The 21,062-nt window shown below is 42.8% G+C and overlaps 1 protein-coding gene across 1 annotated transcript in view; it reads left to right on the top strand.

Moving 5' to 3' along the window:
* LOC141264712 (neural-cadherin-like) overlaps positions 1–21,062 on the top strand; it is a 158,038-nt gene that overhangs the window by 64,741 nt on the left and 72,235 nt on the right. The window contains exons 24-33 of the mRNA XM_073676979.1: positions 1,506–1,633; positions 5,113–5,237; positions 8,891–9,014; positions 9,139–9,319; positions 9,399–9,565; positions 9,794–10,058; positions 11,414–11,594; positions 13,882–14,135; positions 15,651–15,802; positions 17,733–17,792. Of these exons, the coding sequence (XP_073533080.1) occupies positions 1,506–1,633; positions 5,113–5,237; positions 8,891–9,014; positions 9,139–9,319; positions 9,399–9,565; positions 9,794–10,058; positions 11,414–11,594; positions 13,882–14,135; positions 15,651–15,802; positions 17,733–17,792 (1,637 nt within the window). The remainder of the gene's footprint in view (positions 1–1,505; positions 1,634–5,112; positions 5,238–8,890; positions 9,015–9,138; positions 9,320–9,398; positions 9,566–9,793; positions 10,059–11,413; positions 11,595–13,881; positions 14,136–15,650; positions 15,803–17,732; positions 17,793–21,062) is intronic.

Genomic DNA, 21,062 nt, shown 5'->3' with positions numbered 1-21,062 from the left:
CTTTTAAAGCAACAGCACTACTTCAAGAGTCTGTATTGCACCCCCGCCGCTTCCCAAAAACTAAAAATATTTGGCTAAGTGAGTGAGGTCATGGCCCATAGGCACAGTCAAAGAAGGGCATACCTCCCAACTAATAAACACAGGGAGAGGGTCATCTATTGTGGCATTTATGCAGAAATAGTTTCTTGGCCCCCATACAGTACGATAAATGCCCCCCACACACAATATGATACTACACAGTGAATTCTCCCACACAATTTATCTCCGCAGTACCCAACACATGCACAATATGATGACCCCACAGCAAGCCCCAAAGTATGATGCCCCCACACAGTATGATGGCCCCCACATTCCACCATACAGTATGATGACCACCACAGCCCCCTCTTCCAGTATAATGCCCTCACAGCCCCATACAATAAGATGTCATCACAGTCCCCCATACAGTATGATAGCCACCACAACTCACAACACAGAATGATAGCCCCCACATTCCACCATACAGTATGATGACCACCACATCCCCCTCCTACAGTATAATGCCCAAACATCCCCATACAATATGATACAGTATTATGGCCACCATAAGTAATAGCTGACAAAATATAATAAAAAAATACTCACCTTGCCCCGTTCCCCCAATGCACTGATCTGCAGATACTCTTGAATTTGGAATGCCTAGCAGAAGTGGAGGGTAAGATGTTGCTTGGCACCAGGCCCCCCAGCTTATGGACCTCATAGTGGCTGTGTGGTCTGCTGCTTTGAGAGGTATGCCCCTGCATTGCTATAGTTCCTCAGTTTTACTGGAGGTCACTGAACTTCTCAGTACTTATGTCAATTTATTCCTTGCTTGTAATGAACATTCAACTAAACATGGAGGACATTGCCTGGTCATTTGTGGTTGTATTTCAACATGCACCACACAGGACAGTGATACTTTCCAATTATGAAGACTATTTAAAACAAATTAAAGGGATTCTGTCACCCCAAAAACTCAAATTAAACCACTTATGTAGACGTATAAGAGACTTAGCCCTTCTAAAATCCTCCCTGCAGTACAGATTTCACTACTTTAGTTTTACCTGAAAATTGTTTTATAACATACGCGAATAAGGGTTCCTCGGTGCACCATTTGCGCAGCCAAGGTCTCAGTGCATTGTTTTGCCTCCTCAATTAGCATCCTCCGCACTTCCCCTTAGCTTAATTGACAGTTCTCGCTTGCCCAGAGGGAGCGCTGCCTGGAGAGAGAGATGAGAGCATGCCCGGCCCACACTGATACTGTGTGTGTACGCACTCCTTGGGCTCCTGCAGTGTCAGTGTGAACGTGCAGGACTGGGGATTCAGTTCAGGCAGCACTTCCTCTGGGCAAGCGAGAACTGTGGAGGATGCTAATTGAGGAGGCGAAACAATACACTGAGACCTTGGCTGTTTGGTGGAGATAATAATGGACAGCTCTTATTTTCGGTCCCAGTCTATACAAGCATGCATCTGTGTATTTCATACAGAGCTTCAACATGGATCCCCTTCCTTGGCTATTAACCATGGCTCCGGATCTCTCCTCCTGAAGTTCAACAAGAAGTGGAATGTGTCCGATCGCCAGTGGCATAACATAAAGATCCTGAGTAATGGAAAGGTATAAAACACTCACTTATCCAAGGCACAAATACCGTCACACCATGGCCGGACCACATCTTACCACCACATAGTGACTGAATAATACCACATACAAATGAGAAATAGTGTCACACCATGACCAGACCACATATTACCACCACATAGCGACTGAATAATACCACATACAAATAACAAATACCGCCACACCATGATTAGATCACATATTACCACCACCTAGTGACTGAAAAATACCACATACAAAGTAGAAATACCGCCACACCATGACCAGACCATATATTACCACCACATAGTAACACAATACTAAGTCCCATTATGCACAGAAGCTCTGTATATAATGTCAGTGTACAGATAATACAGTGATCACCAGTGACGATATACACGGGAGCTCTGTATATAGTGTCAGTGTACAGATAATACAGTGATCACTGGTGACATTATACACAGGAGCTCTGTACATAGTGTATAGTGTACTGGTAATACAGTGATCACTGGTGACATTATACACATAAGCTCTGTATATAGTGTCAGTTTACAGGTAATACAGGGATCACCAGTAACATTATACACAGGAGCTCTGTATACAGTGTCAGTGTACAGGTAATACAGTGATCACCAGTGACATTATACACATGAGCTCTTTTTATAGTGTATTGTATACAGGTAATACAGGAATCACCAGTGACATAATACACAAGAGCTCTGTATGTATTGTATAGTGTACAGATAATACAGGGATCATCAGAGACACAAACATGAGCTCTGCATATAGTGTATAGTGTACAGGTAATACAGTGATCACCAGTGTCATTATACACAGAAGCTCGGTATATAGTGCCAGTGTACAGGTAATACAGGGATCACCAGTGACATTATACTCAGGAGTTCTGTATATACTGTAGTGTCAGTGTACAGATAATACAGTGATCATTGCTGATATTATACACAGGAGCTCTGTATATAGTGTCAGTGTACAGGTAATACATGGATCACCAGTGACATTATACATGGGAGCTCTGTACATTGTATACAGTGTAAGTGTACAGGTAACACACTGGCTCGCCGGTGATGTCACCAGTTGAAGTCCTTCATCTTCGCTTTTCTTCTTCATCTGGCACAGACCACCATCATTTCTTTCAGCCAGGACTTGTCTCTTCATAAAATAACACACATTTATCTAGAACACCACTTCCAGAGAACATTCCTCAACTTCTACACTACACAGCTGAATACAGATATGCAACGACCATTAATATCTAATTAGTTATTATTAGTGTTTGGCGAGTATGTTCTGTTAACCCTTTCGCCGAGTATGCTCGGGCCGAGCTCCGAGTATTTACAGCTGCTCGGTGATATGCTTGAATCGCTCCCGTGTGCATGATTTGCAACTGTTTGACAGCTTTAGTACATGTGAGGAATGTCTACCCGTCCGTCCCCTCACTTCATTATTTGCTGTCTCCCGTCCCCCTGTCACTTCTTAAATTTCAATTTCCCTTTCCCCCCTCACTTCACCATTTGCAGTCCCCCGTTCTCCCCTCACTTCATCATTTGCAGTCCCCCATCTCCCACCTCACTTCATCTCTTGCAGTCTACCCTCACTTCATCATTTGCAGTCCCCCGCCCCCCCTCACTTCATCATTTGCTGTCCCCCGTCACCCCATCACTTCATTATTAGCAGTCCTGCCCCCCTCACCCATTTAATTAATCCGCTTCTGTTGTCCTGGCAATGGCCAGTGGCACGCGTACATGATGACGTCATCGCGTACACGCCGTCACCGGACTTCCAGAAAAGGCGGAGGGAGCTGCGCCGCCATTCAGGCTTAACGGCCGTGGAGCCCCGGGAAAGCTCCCAGCGTCGGCACACAGCATTTTATTATACCCTGAGGCCCGGTGAGCAGAAGCACAAGAGGGGGGCTCCACATAGCAGTAAGGGCAGTAATGCCCTGATGGCAGCCCTGCATTCAGATGGCACACAGATCTAGAAAATGAACATACAGATGGCACATGGATGTTAAAAACAGACATACAGATGGCACATGGATATAAAACACAGACAAACCGATGGCACATGGATGTAAAACACGGACATACGGATGACACATGGATGTAAAACATGGACATACAGATAGAACATGGATGGAAAAAATGGACATACGGACGGCACATGGATGGAAAAACCGGACATACGAATGGCACAGGGATGTAAAAAACGGACATATGGATGGTACAAGGATGTAAAAACAAACATACAGATAGAACATGGATGTAAAAAACGGACATACAGACGGCACAAAGATGTAAAAAACAGACATATGGATTGCATACAGGTGACAATACAGATGAAAAATTGTTTGCTTTTCCTTCTTACCTGCTAATATCAGCTGTTGGAGCAGATAAAAAGATAAACCTGCCAATTTGATGGGATTGGCTGACCATCATATGTGTATGGAGGCCTCCCCAAGATTATATAGGGGGACATATCTGGCAGCGACTTATCTCCATGACATGCAGCTTATCCCCACGCAGAACAAAAGGATCAGGCAACTGAATTCCAGCAACCTGGTCCTTTGTTCAGCATGGAGATAAGCCGTTGTCAGATACTTCTGGTAAGGGCAGAGACAGACTGCCGTATAACTCGTGCGAGGATCTCATCGCACTGAACAGTCCGTTCAGACCGGCACCTCTCCTGACCTGAGCGTGACAGCATGATGGATTTCTATGCAGCTGTCAAGGTCAGGTCAGGAGAGGTGCCGGCTAGTACGAGGTTTATGATGCGATCCTTGCACAAGAAATATGGCAGTGTGTCTCTGCCCTTATGGTGCTCTCTGTCTCTCTAAATTAGAGTGTTCCTATGGGGGAGTCGGGAGAGGCAACTGTTTGCCGAATGATAGCACAGACGACATCTATCTAATATGTATGGCCAGCTATAGACTTGAATATCTTACCAACCAGGAAGTTACAAGCAATATGCTTGGAAATAGTGTTGAAGCTGCTGTAATCACAGAACTTTAGTAACTAGCAGCTAGTTACTAAAGTTCTGTGATTACAGCAGCCTCAACACTAATTCAAGGACGCAAAACTGCTGAGTGAAAAGGAAGAGAGGGAAAGTGAAAGGCGTCCGGCGTAATGTCAGCCTGCAGTGTTATAGAGACAGTGACCAGGCTGCAGCTTCACTATATCTCTAACATGGCAGACAATTATAACAGGAGTTATGAATGGAAAGCTTCACTTAGGGGCTGTACATGAATAATGCAAAGTATTTTTCAAAGAAGGTACACTATGTATTGTAGATAAAAATGAGTACAAATGTTCAATTTATTTAGTTCCAGTTATTTAGTTAATACCATCAACAGTGAAATGGATGATGAATTTTCTCCACAGTCTATACCAGGAGCCATCGAAGTAATGTCAGGGCTACACCCAATGATTCTTTATATCTTGATAAGATGATCTAATTGTCAACCTTGTGTATTGTGTTAGAAAGTGAAGATGATCCTCGATCACTGTTCAGATGAAGCATCGGTGGCTGGAGCTGGTGACCTTCCCGGAACACCTGGGGATCGCTCATGGTGTGAAGTTTCTGGAGAGACCCCCGGAAAAAAGAGGTGGTTATAAATTAGATAGCCTTCTTACTGAACTAAGGATTTCCATTGCATTTTGAGGCAGATAAGCTTTCGGTAGTCACACAACACTGGGTACGTGAGAATTAATGGACAATGATCTGCACCAAACGCTGTATCGGGGACCACTAAGGCTGGGAGCCCATGGTTACATAGGTAAGCATATTCTAGAGTGGTATATGCATCAGGTACACTGTGAGGCCTCCTTCATACATCAGTGTGTCCGGTACGTGTGGTGACAGTTCTCACACGTACTGGAGACACTTATACACATAGAGTCATAGACCCATTCAAATCTATGGGTCTGCACATATGTCAGTGTGTTTCCACGGACCGTGTGTCCGTGTGCAAAACACATTCGCATGTCCTTTTTTTGCCGGCAGCACGGTCCGCAATACGTCTCGCACATGTGCACACTGATGACACATGGATGACATCAGTGTGACACATACCGGCGCCTGGGAAAAAGCAGTACAGTTAGCGCTGTTCCCAGCCGCCGAGTGCTGAATCGAGCTCTCATCATTATCGCATGGTCTCCCTGTGATCAGCGTGACTAGGCAACAATGATGAGAGTTGGCCTCAGCACCTACTGTGTGTATAGCGCGTATTAAATAAATAATAATAAAAAAATGAGATGGGGTCCCCCTTCATTTTCCTAACAAGCCGAGAGAAAGCCGACAGCTGGGAGCTGGTGTTAATATTCTGGGAAGGGGCCAATAGCCATAAACATTCCCAGCCTATTAAGAACAGCTCACAGCTGTTTGCTTAGCCTTTAATGGTTAGTAAAAAAATGATGTGTGGTCCCCCTATTATTGCTAACCAGCAAAGGCTAAACAACCAGCTGCGGGCTGATATTAATAGGCTGGGAAGGGGCCATGGATATTGTCCCCCTCCCAGACTAAAAACATCAGCCCTCAGCCGCGCCAGAAATGGCGCATCCATTAGAATGAGTCAAATCTGGCGCTTAGCCTCGGCTCTTACCACTTGCCTTGGTGTGGTGGCAAGTGAGGTAATAGTTTTGGGGTTGATGTCAGCTATCTTATGTCTGCTGACATCAAGCCCAGGGGTTAGTAATGGAAAGGTGTCTATCAGACACCCCCATTACTTACTCCATCATCAAAAGTAATAAAGAGACACGCAGAGAAAAGTCTTTTAATTGAAAAGCACACTCCCTCACAATAACCCTCCCACCAAAAAATCAAAATCAAAAATCAAAGTAATCCTCACCTGTCCGCTGATAATACATAATGCTGATGTCCTACAACGATCCAGATGGTTTGGTGAGCAGTCACATCAGTAATGCGACCGCTCACCACACCAGCCAGAACACACTGAGCTGAGCTTGAGAACTGCTGCATATGATCGGCGGCAACCTTAATGACATCACCGCTCGTCACTGCAGCTGCGTTCTATTAACACCAGCCCCCAGCTGCAGGCTTTCCCTTAGCTGGTTAGGAAAAGGAAGGGGGACCCCACGCCATTTTTTTTAAATTATTTATTTATTTAATACACGCTATACACACAGAGCGGGTGCTGACTCCAACGTCATCATTGTCGCCTGGTCGCGCTGATCTAAGGGACACCAGGCGACAATGATGAGAGCTGGATTCAGCACCAGGCGCCTGGGAACAGCACTAACTGTACTGCTTTTTCCCAGGCGCTGGGACGTGTCACACTGATGTCATCAGTGAGCACGTGTGCGGGACGTATTGCGGACCACGCTGCCGGCAAAAAACGGACATGTTAACGTGTTTTGCACACAGGCACACGGCACACGGACAACATATGTGCAGACCCATAGATTTAAATGGGTCTTTGCGTGTAAGTGTCTCCAGTACTTGTGAGAACTGTCACCACACGTACCAGACACACTGACGTGTGAAGGAGACCTAAGGTTGTACAACTGGGACCCGTATAGCCACAGATTCAGTTTACCAATGTGCTGCATTTTGATCTTTGATATTTCAATAAGAGACAAAAAAATTAGTAACTGTAATCTCGTCAGTGTAAGTGTTCTGCTCAGACCCCACTACAATTCTGTGGGATATATAGGAACAGTGGGAGGAATTTATCAAGACAGTTTTCTGGCAGAAAGTAGCAAATTTTAATATAAGCTTGTTTTGCAAAAGAAAATTGCAAATTTTTTTTCTTCTAAATGTATGCTACGCTTTGCACTTATCTACTTTACACTTTAATCTATGCCAGAAATTATTGTGGAAATCCACGTCACTCCAGCTCGCAGCTGCCATAGGTTTTAGTCTTTGTTACAGCCCAAGATGCATCAAATGTATCAGTTTGTCAGATCCTACTGCGCTGCTTCTGCTGTTTAAAGCGGTTTATCATGTTTTAAAGAGCAACTAAATGTTTAATTGTTATATTACATTATATATATATATATATATATATATATATATATACCGGTATATATATATATCGGCACTTTAAATGCCTGTACCATAAATTGGTGGGAGTCCAGGTTCTGAGACCCCCTCCGATCGCTCAATCACGATGAGAAGTGTTAGGAGACAGAAGCTCACAGCCCCTGCTTGAGCGGAGTACGGATTCAACTGTCTAGCGAGCGGGGGCACTGTGCAGAAGTGAGGGTCTCGAAGCATTCATAGGGAAAGCAGACATGCAGTCTGTGGCCTGGTGACAAGCGCAACTGTGGTGTGTTCTCTTCTATACAAGAGGGTATATAGAAAAAGAGAGAGCGCTGTGTGGGCCCTGCTCCTGCTCTCCTCTCACTGTGACTGCTGTATACAAAGAGACTTCGCGCGCACTACGAAGTCTCTGCTCCCCTGCACTCATATTTAGGAGATCCGTACTCTAGATATGGAGTATGGATCTATGTGCTTGATAAAGCAAACTTTAGAACCTATTTTCTCCATGAAGGCAGCAAAATGGGGTAATTATCCCTTTACAAAAAGTATCTAAATTACATTTCTAGTTTTAAAAAAAGTCTTTAAAGGGGTTGTCCTGCCTAGGGTACAAGTCTGAAGTCACTCAAGTCTGCAGTCACACACTAGAGCTGGGAGCAGCATGTGCGTGACCGCAAGAATGTGATTTCCATACATGCAGTCACATGCCGACTAGACGTGTGCAGCCTCACTCAATGTAAGTGTCCAACACGTCTAGTTGGAATGTGGCCAGAAGTAAGCAAAATGCGTATTTGCAGTCACGTCTCAGCACTGGAGAATCCTCACAGTGGGTACTGTACACTAAAAGGATCTGCAAATCTGCAGTCACATACCGTGACTGCAGACTTGTACTCCAAAGCCGGACAACCCTTTTAAGTGTTTATTTATTCTTTAAACTTATCACCCTTCCATAGATAGGATAGGCAATAACTTGCTGATTGCTGTGGGTCCAAAGCCAGGAATCTCCTCCAATACTGGGCTATCGCTGGCTACCCGTGGCAGTCCTACAGAGAATGGAGTTGCGGAGCGCACGTTTGCCCTGTTCTTCAGATCTATGGGGATATCCAATATGAGATGGATAGGTGATAACTTTTTAAAACTCAATTTGTTTAAGACACCTGCCTTAGTAACTTCTCCCCAGTATATAGAAGACATTTGATGTCTTCTAAGAAGTATACATCATTGAGTATTTTTTTCTTTTTTGTCTTCCGGTCTATCCAGGTTCCTTAATGTTTATCAGCCCCTACAACTTGGCGGAGTAAAACTCTTTCCATCTGGTGTTCATCCTTCCTTACTTTTTAAAGCTTTTACTGGTTGCATCAGGAATCTGCAGGTTGATAGCAAGGTAAGATGAAGCAGACAGCCGGGGGTAGACCAGCAATAACTACCTTGAGTCATCGGCATATTTAAAGAATGTTTCTTGGATATTTACTCTGTAGCATATAGTTTCATTGTGTCTCTTTCCTAAGGTCTACGACTTGGAGCAGCCTGTGGATTCAGTACACAGCGCTGCAGGCTGCTCTACAATGGATGACCAGTGCAGTATTACTGGATCGCCCCCTTGTGGAGGTCATGGGTTCTGCATAAGCGAATGGAGCTCAGCAAAGTGTGACTGTCATCCAGGATTTTTTGGAGAACACTGTGACTTGGGTAAAGAAATTATGGACATAAATTCAATAATATTCGATCATAAATACAGAATATTCTTGATTTGATGTCCTGATTACAGCTCTGCAGGAATGGAGCTTTGAAAGAGGAAGCTGGGCCCATTTTGTGATACATCATCCTCTGAGCCCCCACACTACGCGCATACAACTTCTGGTTCGTACACGGGTGGTTTCCTCTACTGTTCTTCATCTGGTGTCAAAAGACAAATCTTCTTTTCTGCGGTTGGAGGTGAGAGCCATGGGTCCCTCAGATCTCAGGGTGTCATTTTCCGGTAGCCATTATCAACTATTAAGAGTGTGATATGTAATCAGTTCAACAGTTAAAAGACCGCAGCGGTACAGGGCTGTTGTGGTTAAAAGCCGCACTGTGACTGCTGTATGTGAACACAGCCTTAAAAATACGGTATGTGCAGGCAGCATACTAAATGGAGCTGCCTGAGTTTTCAATATCTTGCAGGTTGTTGAGGGCTATTTTGCTGTTCGTTTTAACTTTGGAGAACGAAACCTTGTCATCAGACTGTCCGACATCCGGATAGACCATGGGCAATGGACGCTTGTGAGCCTGGAGCGTTATGACAATACCTTCACCTTACGCATTGAAAGAGGCGGCGGTGTCCGAGAAGTGACGTCAACCGTCGGGAAAAACAAGCTGTTCAATGTTGATCCCTCCCACGTTGTGCTAGGAAACAGCTCTCCCCAGCAAACAGAGAATGATTTTCAAGGTGAGGGTCGTCCCTGAGAATGGTAGTGGGTATAAGCAAATCCGAAAAATGGTCCGGCACACCTGTTCGTATAAGTGTAATGTGTAGGTGCATATTCACACTGTGGCCACTAACAGACCAACACAACCTAGGCTAAAAATAATGAACAGTAAGTAAATAATTTGCAGTAATACATGTAAAAAAAAACTTTTTTTGTACTTAGTTGACATTCATTCTTTTGGGCTGTGCATCATGCCTATTTAGTTTTCTATGGACAGGTGTAAAACGGCCACGTCCAGGTCCTGCTCTGCCCCTCGTCTATTTTGAGGCCTGCTGGCACATAGCGAGGTGAGATTCTAGAGTTAGAGACCATCTGGACTGGGTACACCTTGTCGCGGTGAGATGGTTTTTATGCTTTCTTAATCAAAAAAAGGGTCAACTAAGTACCCAATGTTTTTTTTACATGTATTACTACTATGTATTTACTTACTGCCTTGTATCTATTCACTGTTTTATTCCAGGTTGTGGGTATTATAATATGTCTACTGTAGCAATGCTACTCACTTGGAAGTGATCTGAGGTATCACAAGAACCGTTTCTATTTAAAGTCTGGCTGGTTTATTTCAGTCCTCATAAACCACATCACAGGAAACTCAAATACAGCCTTTGTCCGGCATAAAATTAAACATAAAGCAACAAGTCCCTACAATAGTGCTGGTTAGCCCACCTGGCTTAGAGTCCAGCTTCTTAGTCCTTTAGCAAAGGCACTCAGTCCAGGAGATCTGCACACCTCCATACAAACAGACATGTGTGAGACAAACAGCTCTCAATTTACAAAGTGAACACCCCCACGGGTGGAGATATGGTGAGCAGCTGTCTCTTCCAACTCATCAGCTGCTCACAATCAATCTGTCATGGCCGATTAACCCCTTTTAGTCCTATAAGTGTAAAAGCTCCAAGTTTATCTCCCAACCACTAGGTGTCTAACAGCCAGCTTACACTGTATACTCTACTGTGGATCTACACTTTTTTTTTTTTACACCTAACAGCATGTACACTCTTCCAGCTGGTTTTTGATCTTTAGGCCACTATGGTCAGATTGAAATTAGATGGGCTTCCATTTATTTTTTTTTACGAACACTTAGTCTGCAAAAAAAAACACAAACATGTGAACAACCACAAAGACTATAATGGATATGAGTACATGTTATATCGGTGAAATATGGGCTTCTGGATGAGACTTAAGCTAGATAAAAAAAGTGGACTTCTTTTATAGATCCAGTAATACAATATTTCACTGCTAGACACCAAAGCAACAATAGTAACATCTATACATTCATTATTGGAGAACAGATCTGTTTCACATTTGTCTACAGGATGTCTACGAGACGTGCGGATTAATGGGCTCCTGCTGCCAATAGGCGGAGAGGGAAATGAGCACAGTATGGTGGTCAGTACCGAGGGGATAAACAATGGCTGCCACTCAGAGGTTTGTAGGAACCAACCTTGTCAGTCTCATCTCAACTGCATAGACTTATGGAGAAAGTATGAATGCAGGTACGTTGCATGCAAAATGCTGTAACTATAGGGCACCAAAGCCTTCTGGTTCTATCTAAGAGAAGAAGAACATAATGAGGCACAATGACTAAGGGCCCAAGATCGTCAGGTTGGGTATCGGCAAAGTATCTTCAGCCCTTCCAGATTTTTTGCATAATAGTGCATACTATGTTGGGTGGGGTGTATTTACTGAGCCCAGCTCCATTGATGGATAAAAAAAAGATACTTGTCTCAGAAAATAGCAACACAACCAATTTTTTTCTTTACAAAGGTCAGAATTTTTTTAACCACTAAAATATAATAATTATACAAGTTTAGTATTACGGTAATCATACAGGCCCAAAGAATCGTTTTGACAGGTCATTTTTACTGTAAAACAAACACAAAAAATACATTGGTAACATTGCTTTTTACCATTATTCCCATTTTTAGTACATAATTTAATAAAGTGAATGGTGTCATTGAAGAGCACAAAAATAAAAAATTCCCAGGAGGACAGGTGTTAATAGTCAGTTGAACCAGTATTCTTGTAGGTTTCCTTTTCATGAATTCACCATATACTAATATGCCTACTCTCTCACCCCATGCCTGCTGACCTTTCAGTTTTAGGGAGAAAGGACAACCTGTGCATGTTCATAATGTTGGTGGAGGGAAGGGAGGGTGCCAACCTGAACTAGGCCCACTCTCCACCGGCCACGTAAAAGGGTGTCTCTATATGACATTGTATGAATTCAGTGAGGACACATGTAATGCTATCCATTCTTTGTCCAATCAGAATTATGCCACTTAAAGGGGTTTTCGAACTAGGAAAACATCTTTGTAAACATTTGCTGGACCCTGTGATCAGCTAATCGCCACCAGTCTAACTTGTCTAATTCCCGACCACCAGATAATCACTGGGGAAGCAATTTCATGTATTACGTTCCACCTTAGCAGTCATTTTATGGCTGCCCATGAATTCACCCACTGTGCTGTAGTTTAGAAGGTGGTCCCATAAAAGAAACCCACTTCTATCATGTCCATGTGCTCTAGTAGAAGAGACAGGTTTAAAAGGTGGTCCCATAAGGGAAGCCCACTTCTATCATGTTCATGTGCTGGTTGTCTTCATGACAAGAACCTAGGTGAATGGAAATTGGGTGAAAATTGGAGAAGCTTCTAATGTTCATATAGACATGGACCACCAGCATATAATTCCACATCTAAAGAGACGTATACTGTCTTACATCCAAGGGGAGACAACATATATTTGTAGATTTGCTGCTTTACAACATCTTGTCATCTGACAGCTTGGGAATGCAGAGAAATCTGCAAGCAGCATGTTATAGAGCAGGAGGAGCTGAGCGGACATATATATATATATATATATATATATATATATATATATATACATATATATATATATATATATATAATATTGCAGGGGTTAACGCAGACGGGGAACCGCTTGCAACAAAAAGCCACAGAGTTTTTATATCAAAAACAGAATAATGTTTATTTCAACTGGTTGCACAGTGCCAAAAACAAAACCATAAACATAAAATCCCTAGCCTTGTAGCAGGCACTAACTAAACCATACAGACCCTGGTTACTCAGACACGGCTGAGCTAGTCGCAGTTCGGTAACACAAAACAGCTATCATCCAGTAACCAGTGATACTTGCAGTTTGGTGCACACAGCTTGTGCAGTCTCTTTTCAGAGAGATTCTTACTTGTCTCTCTCAAGCTCCAACACAAATCCACTCTGCTCAGCTTCCCCAGCTGACTGACCAGTGAACACATGGTCTGGTTCTAGTCATAGCTATCCCGGTGCACCTAATTAGGGCCTGTAATGCTTGGATTTAACCCTAGCTTTCCTACAATATATACAGTATATATACAAAACTTTGTAGGAGGACATTCAGTATAACGTATTTTCTGAAATGAGATTCCTGCTCTTTCTGCGCACTTAGGTTCAGTGGGCGGTCCTAATCAGTGACTGACAGTTCTCCCATTGTAAGTGTGCGTGTAGACTTACCATATCTGTCAATCCTTAACTAAAACTGGACCTAAGTGCCCAGAAAGAGCAGGAATTTTCTCATAAAAACTATATATGGTCTTTTCCCCAAAAACTATATATCAGCCTGCTCAGCTCCTCCTGCTCCGTAACATGGCACTATCAGATTGCACTGTATGTACAAGCTGACAGATGCCCTTTAATGCACACCTAGTATTTTTGTGATGGGAATCAGTTGAAGTATCACGTAGTATTTAGGTAATATGATTTGATGAGTTGACGTCTTGTTGTCCAGATGTCCAGCAGATAAGGTTGAAGTGATGAACAATGTAACAGGACAGAAGCAGTGTCATCCATCACCATGCACAAGATGGAGCTGCCGAAATAGAGGCACTTGCGTAGTGCGATCCCATTATAAATTTGTCTGCCAATGCAAGAATGGCTACAAGGGAAGGAGCTGTGAGAGCACTTTGACCAGGACAGGGAAAGCCATTGGTCTGAGCTCAGGATCCATCCTAGCCATCAGTATGTGTCTTCTGATCTTCATCGGTGAGATATCAATCATTTTCCTCTTTTTCACAAGTTTTTGTTATTAAAGAGAACTTCTTAATTCCAGTTTATTATCTAAAGCTATAAAGTACAGCACCATAAAGACTCTAAAAACGTGAATATATCCATGTACTCAGTAAATATTGGGTTTATTGGGTGCAGAAAACTTGTCAGACATGTACGGAGCTGTGATGACAAGGACTTAAAGAGTAGTAAAGCAAGAAAACAAACTCTAGGAATGTAGGTATAACAATAATCACAAAGAATAAAGGTCACACGTCATTTATCCCACATGGTGAACGACGTAAATATTTGTAGAATTGCTGCTATTCTTCCATTCCTACCCCCTCCCCCTTCCTGAAATAACCACACTTTTTTTCAGCACATTATATATATATATCCTAAAATGGTGTGCTTAAAAATTACAATTCTTCCTGCCACCCATTATGACTATGTTGAAAAAAAAATTGTCTTTCAAGCTAATAAAATATAAAAATAAAAAAATGATTGTGCCCACGAGCAGCATTAATAGGAGTTTGGCTCTGTTATCGCAGCCGTTTATGTCTTATCCTGAAACATTGTTGCGTGTCACAGAAGACATGCTTTTATAAACCGTCAGGGGATGAGATGACTATGTTGACTTCTCCTTATCCCACTCCCCTTGGCAAACTGCCCCCTATGTGTGTGTACAGAGAGAGACCTGTCAGTCAAAGGGAGCGGGGCGGGGAGAATCCGAGAGGGACCCACCTCTTGGATTAGTCATTCTAGTTGCATCATCCCCCACTGGCTTTAAAGGGAATCTGTCAGTAGGATCAATCCTCCTTAGCCGTCTACATGGGCATGTAGGTCATAAGAAGCTGAATAAAATGATACCTTGATATCTGCGAAGCGATGTCTTGTTTTCAGAGAAGTTCACATTTTTTTATGCAAATGAGCTGTTAAGATCTTTGGGCCGGACATAGATCTCCCTGAGAATCTGCATACACAGCTTATTTTAAATGACTGTCAGTCATTACATGTCTCACATTGGTAACGCCCCTTTTCTTTTAATATAAGCTCTGGAGGGAGATTTTTTAGTGAGATCTATGTCCGGCCCATAGACCTTACAGCTCATTTACATATTAAGAAAAATGTGGATTTCTCTGGAATAAAACATTGGATTGCAGATATCAAGGTATCATTTTATTAAATTTTTTCTTACCTACATGCACATGTAGACAGCTTAGCAGGGTTGATCCTACTGACAGATTCCCTTTAACCGTCTTAGCTACATTCTAATGCCCCGTGTCTACGAGCGGTCACAGTAGGTGACATGACTCCTGCAGCCTCTTTATTCTAGCGATCACTGGAGATCATAGCACCTGCCCCTCACTGTTATGAACGTATTGTGTCCCCATGACATATCTGACGGCCCACAAAACTCCGCCGGCACTTTTCTTGAGTCTAAATATTACATAATGTGCTTTCATGTCTCACCCAACAAATCAAAATCTAAAATTCTTCTGCTTGTTGCAGCCTTGTTGGTCTCCTATACGGTATGGAGTCAGTGGGGACGGTCTAAGTTTCGGAAGGGAGGAGTTTACCATTTACCTGTGGAACATGAGAGCTGGGAGGACATGAGAAGAACTGTCATTCATTGTAATGAAGAAGGCGGACTCCATGACCAAGTACAGACTACAATGCAGCTTCATACGGCAGGAATAAAATGTTGTCTCTTCTCATATAGCTTGTGAAGATCAGTATCTGTAGAGAGCTCTCTTGTAGTGCTGCTTCTGATCAACGTTGGACATCATTGCTTGATGCCTTATTAGATCATATCCCAATATGTATTAGATGTAATAATAATACTAATACTATTAGCAAATACCTCCAATTAGAAATGTAGTATAGTTTTTCTGATTCGCTATGTCTCTTTCCTCATGTGCAGGCATTGCAGGACCTTTAGTATCCATGGTTACGACCACTAGCAACTAGCTAACTAACTGTCACTATATCAGTGGTCGTAACCATGGATACCTGAAAGTCCTGCAATGCCCTGCACATGGGGAAAGAGACATAGCGAATCAGAAGAACTATACTGCATTTCTAATTGGATGTATTTGCTAATATTATTATTATTACACCTACTAGATATAGGGATAGATATAGGGATTGGAGATGGGAGTATCCCTTTAATGATACCTGGCAAATACATAGTTGTCATGACACCCCCTTTTTAAAGCATTCTGCTGATGTTTGTGCTTTCAAAAAAATAGCCGCCATAGTCTACTTTGGGGCACAACCACCCAACTTTCCCTATCGATGGACCAGAGCAAATGACCACCTGCTTGACTGACAGCCCCTGTGCTGTGAGACTTCAGTCAAGCAGGAGGCAGCGCTGGGCGAGAAATAGAGCTGGAGTGACAGAGGCTTCCGATCTACCATAGCTCTTCAGCCTCATTTACATATAAATACATATGCAGATTTCCGAGTAACAGAGCAATGGACTGGCCATGTAAAGTTATAACTGGACTTGTCTTTAAAAAAGCTACACGTGCATATAGATAATATGGGGTGTGAAATCTAGCTGACAGATTCCCTTAAGGTCCCTGTGTCTTTTACCAGTGACTATGATAACAGAAGTACAGTATATTAGTAAATTGCTGCATATGTAACTCCATAGTAGATATCCAGAGATTTTCTAAATAATTGGAACAGCACCACACCTGTCTGCAGTTTATGTCTGGTATTGCAGCTCTGCCCCATTTACTTTAAGATGGATTTCTATGCAGCTGTCGAGAGAGACGATGGCCAGTCCGAGCATTGGGTTGCAATCCTCATCCGGGTTATATGGCTGTCTGACTCTTCCTTAACAGGTTCCCTTTAAGCCAAATTTATAAATTGTGACTTTTTAAAAATTCGGCAAAAAGTTCTAGTGCCAGATTTATCAAATATCCTGCAACGTTTTGTGCAAATAATGGCATAGCAAAACTGACTTAAAAAAATTCCTCTCAGGCCTCATTCACACGTCCGTGAAAAAATGGTACCGGTCTCATCAGTGTTTTTCACGGATGGATAAAGAAATAAATAAATTCTACAGCTTCGCCTATACATTGCAATGTTAAATACGGAGAGCACACGGACTGTATACAGATGCCATCCATGTGTTTTTCACAGACCCATAGACTTGTATTGGCCCTTGTCATCCATGTTGCCGGAAAAATTGACATGTCTCCTTGTGTTTTGCACAGACATCTGAATAGCACCATAGATAATATTTGGTACGTGTTGAATCCATGAAAAAAACAGATACGACACATACATGGCACACATGTGAATGAGGCCTTATTATGAGTTCCCCCATGATTGCATCCATATCCACTAAACTTTTCGAATGCGGGCTGCAGAAAATTTTAGCCACAAGAACTTTTTTAGCGTAACAAATTAGCCAAGATGGCCTCAATGACCCGCTCGTTCCTATATTGTTGCATGCAATGTCCAGCCCCTCCATTTTCCCACCAGGAGATAAGGGGACGTTATCAGGGAATCTACGTGTCGTTACATCACGGGGTGTACTAATTTATAGAGTAAAATGTCTGAACCTATTAATTTTTGCAGCGCTGGAAGAAAGCGGACAGAGTTAGAGGAGCGGTGAACAGCAGAGGCAGAAAGGTGATTGTAAGTAGAGACGTATCTCGGTTCTGCTAAACATCTGTATTATTCTACTTCAAAATGGCTTTATTTTATATTACAGGGGAGCACTTTTCCCAAAATACCTGCCGAAAATTCCAGCTTGCCGGTCTCTGCAGGCAGCCATTTGTCATGCTTTTGCTGTGACTCCGTCCCTTGACAGTGAACCAGTCCTGAGTTGCATGATGTAAATGAGCAGGTGAGCGCACAGCAACTATGAGAGCGCGCGCAGGGACATGAGAAATAACTGCTGGCAGAGACTGGCACGGACTCATTGTATTTCATGAAAACCTACGAGTCTGGATACGCATAGGACGTCAGACTTGTGATGTTGTCTTGGAATGATCTTACTAAGGCATATAAGAGGGTGGGGGCCCACCGGAGGATTCTCCTGTTCTGTTGTGGGCCAGTCCAAGCCTGGTCATATGGCAGAGATTAATCAGAAAAACCCTCCCTTTACTATGTGCGCCTTACTTTATATTTTCCAAGGCAACAAATACTTCTAACATAACTTTACTATTCGGTCGATCTGATCTTAACTTATATTGGGGTATATAGACTGTTCAGTTTATGGCTAAAAAAAAAATCTCTACATTACAAAACTTCTTTACTAAATTTCATATAAATGTCATAGAGCGGCTTTTTGCCCTGGCCCTTAGAGTGGATCCAGAGCAGGTCTGGATCCCCTTTAAGGGCCAGGGCAAAGAGCCGCTGCATATTCTGAAGGACCCATGTCTTCTGTAGATGGCCACTACAGATGCAATAGTACAGAGACCACTGCAGGGGAGATGTATGTCCAGCTACAGGTTCGCCGGCTGATTGAAAAAGTTTTTAGGCTGATCTGCTGCTTGCTAGCCGGAAAGACAAGCGTATACAAAATTGATCATTTTTCATCCAGAAAAAAAAACAGATGGTTTTTCATCCACATGCATTTATGCAACCGTGTGTCCCTTTTTTTTACGCTCCGTGTGTTATCCATATGTCCGTTTTTTACATCCGTACGGCACACAGTTTTTACGCAAGCAATTTAATGAATAAGAGGTCAAATACAGTTTTCTATGTTAATAATGGTAATGGATATGTGATACACGCATAACATATGGATGGTAACCCGCATGTGACCCATTGACTCATAATGGATGAATCTCATCCAAAAAAAATGATCAAAGTAAAAGTAGCACATGGGGCGATATGTTAATTTTTTTACACTCAGACCATCGGTCCATATGTAAAAATGTTCATGTGAACGATCACATTTACTTGCATTGGTCAGTGTCCCCAGATAAACCCCTTAGTATTGCATGTGGTGCGTCTTACAGAATGCGTCCAAAACTCTGCCCACCATGATACTGAATAGCAGTATGATTTTAAAGGGAATCTGTCAACCTTCCTAAGCAGTCTATATGGGCATGCGGGTCAGAGGAAGCTGAACACAATGATACCGTGATATCTGTGATCCGATGCCTTATTCCAGAGAAATCCACATTTTTCTTAATATGTAAATGAGCGGTTAAGATCTATGAGCCGGACATAGATCTCCCCAAGAATCTGCCTCCACAACAATCCACGTTTTTCTTATATATAAATGAGCCTTACAGGCTATGGCCTGGACACTGATCTGCATGGCAATCTATCTACAGAACTTATATTACATGAAGGGGAGTTACCAGAGTGATGTGTAATGGCTACCAGTGTTACCAGTGCGATGTGTAATGGCTACCAGTGTTACCAGTGTGATGTGTAATGGCTACCAGTGTGATGTGTAATGGCTACCAGTGTTACTAATGTGATGTGTAATGGCTACCAGTGTTACCAGTGCGATGAGTAATGGCTACCAGTGTTACCAGTGTGATGTGTAATGGCTACCAGTGTGATGTGTAATGGCTACCAGTCTTACCAGTGTGATGTGTAATGGCTACCAGTGTGATGTGTAATGGCTACCAGTGTTACCAGTGTGATGTGTAATGGCTACCAGTATGATGTGCAATGGCTACCAGTTAGATGTGTAATGGCTACCAGTTAGATCTGTAATGGCTACCAGTGTGATGTGCAATTGCTACCAGTGTGATGTGTAATGGCTACCAGTCTTACCAGTGTGATATGTAATGGCTACCAGTGTTACCAATGTGATATGTAATGGTTACCATCGTTACCAGTGTGATGTGTAATGGCTACCACTGTGATGTGTAATGGCTACCAGTCTTACCAGTGTGATGTGTAATGGCTACCAGTGTGATGTGTAATGGCTACCAGTGTTACCAGTGTGATGTGTAATGGCTACCAGTGTGATGTGCAATGGCTACCAGTTAGATGTGTAATGGCTACCAGTTAGATCTGTAATGGCTACCAGTGTGATGTGCAATTGCTACCAGTGTGATGTGTAATGGCTACCAGTCTTACCAGTGTGATATGTAATGGCTACCAGTGTTACCAATGTGATGTGTAATGGCTACCAGTGTTACCAATGTGATGTGTAACGGCTACCAGAGTTACTAGTGTGATGTGTAATGGCTACCAGTGTGATGTGTAATGACTACCAATGTTACCAATGTGATGTGCAATGGCTACCAGTGTGATGTGTAATGGCTACCAGTATTACCAATGTGACGTGTAATGGCTACCAGTGTGATGTGTAATGGCTACCAGTGTTACCAGTGTGATGTGTAATGGCTACCAGTGTTACCAATGTGATGTGTAATGGCTACCAGTGTTACCAGTGTGATGTGTAATGGCTACCAGTGTTACCAGTGTGATGTGCAATGGCTACCAGTGTTACCAGTGTGATGTGTAATGGCTACCAGTGTTACCAATGTAATGTGTAATGGCTATCAGTGTGATGTGTAATGGCTACCAGAGTTACTAGTGTGATGTGTAACGGCTACCAGTGTTAACAATGTGATGTGTAATGGCTACCTGTGTGATGTGTAATGTCTACCAGTGTTACCAGTGTGATGTGTAATAGGTACCAGTGTTACTAGTGTGATGTGTAATGGCTACCAGTGTTACCAGTGCGATGTGTAATGGCTACCAGTGTGATGTGTAATGGCTACCAGTGTTACCAGTGTGATGTGTAATGGCTACCAGTGTTACCAGTGTGATGTGTAATGGCTACCAGTGTTACCAATGTGATGTGTAACGGCTACCAGAGTTACTAGTGTGATGTGTAATGGCTACCAGTGTGATGTGTAATGGCTACCAGTGTTACCAATGTGATGTGTAATGGCTACCAGTGTGATGTGTAATGGCTACCAGTGTTAC

The sequence above is a fragment of the Phyllobates terribilis genome, unplaced genomic scaffold (assembly GCF_046119375.1).
Source record: "Phyllobates terribilis strain yellow unplaced genomic scaffold, ASM4611937v1 Scaffold_4__5_contigs__length_816908805, whole genome shotgun sequence".
In the NCBI taxonomy this organism is placed as follows: domain Eukaryota; kingdom Metazoa; phylum Chordata; class Amphibia; order Anura; family Dendrobatidae; genus Phyllobates; species Phyllobates terribilis.
This window is presented reverse-complemented; position numbering and strand designations above follow the sequence as displayed.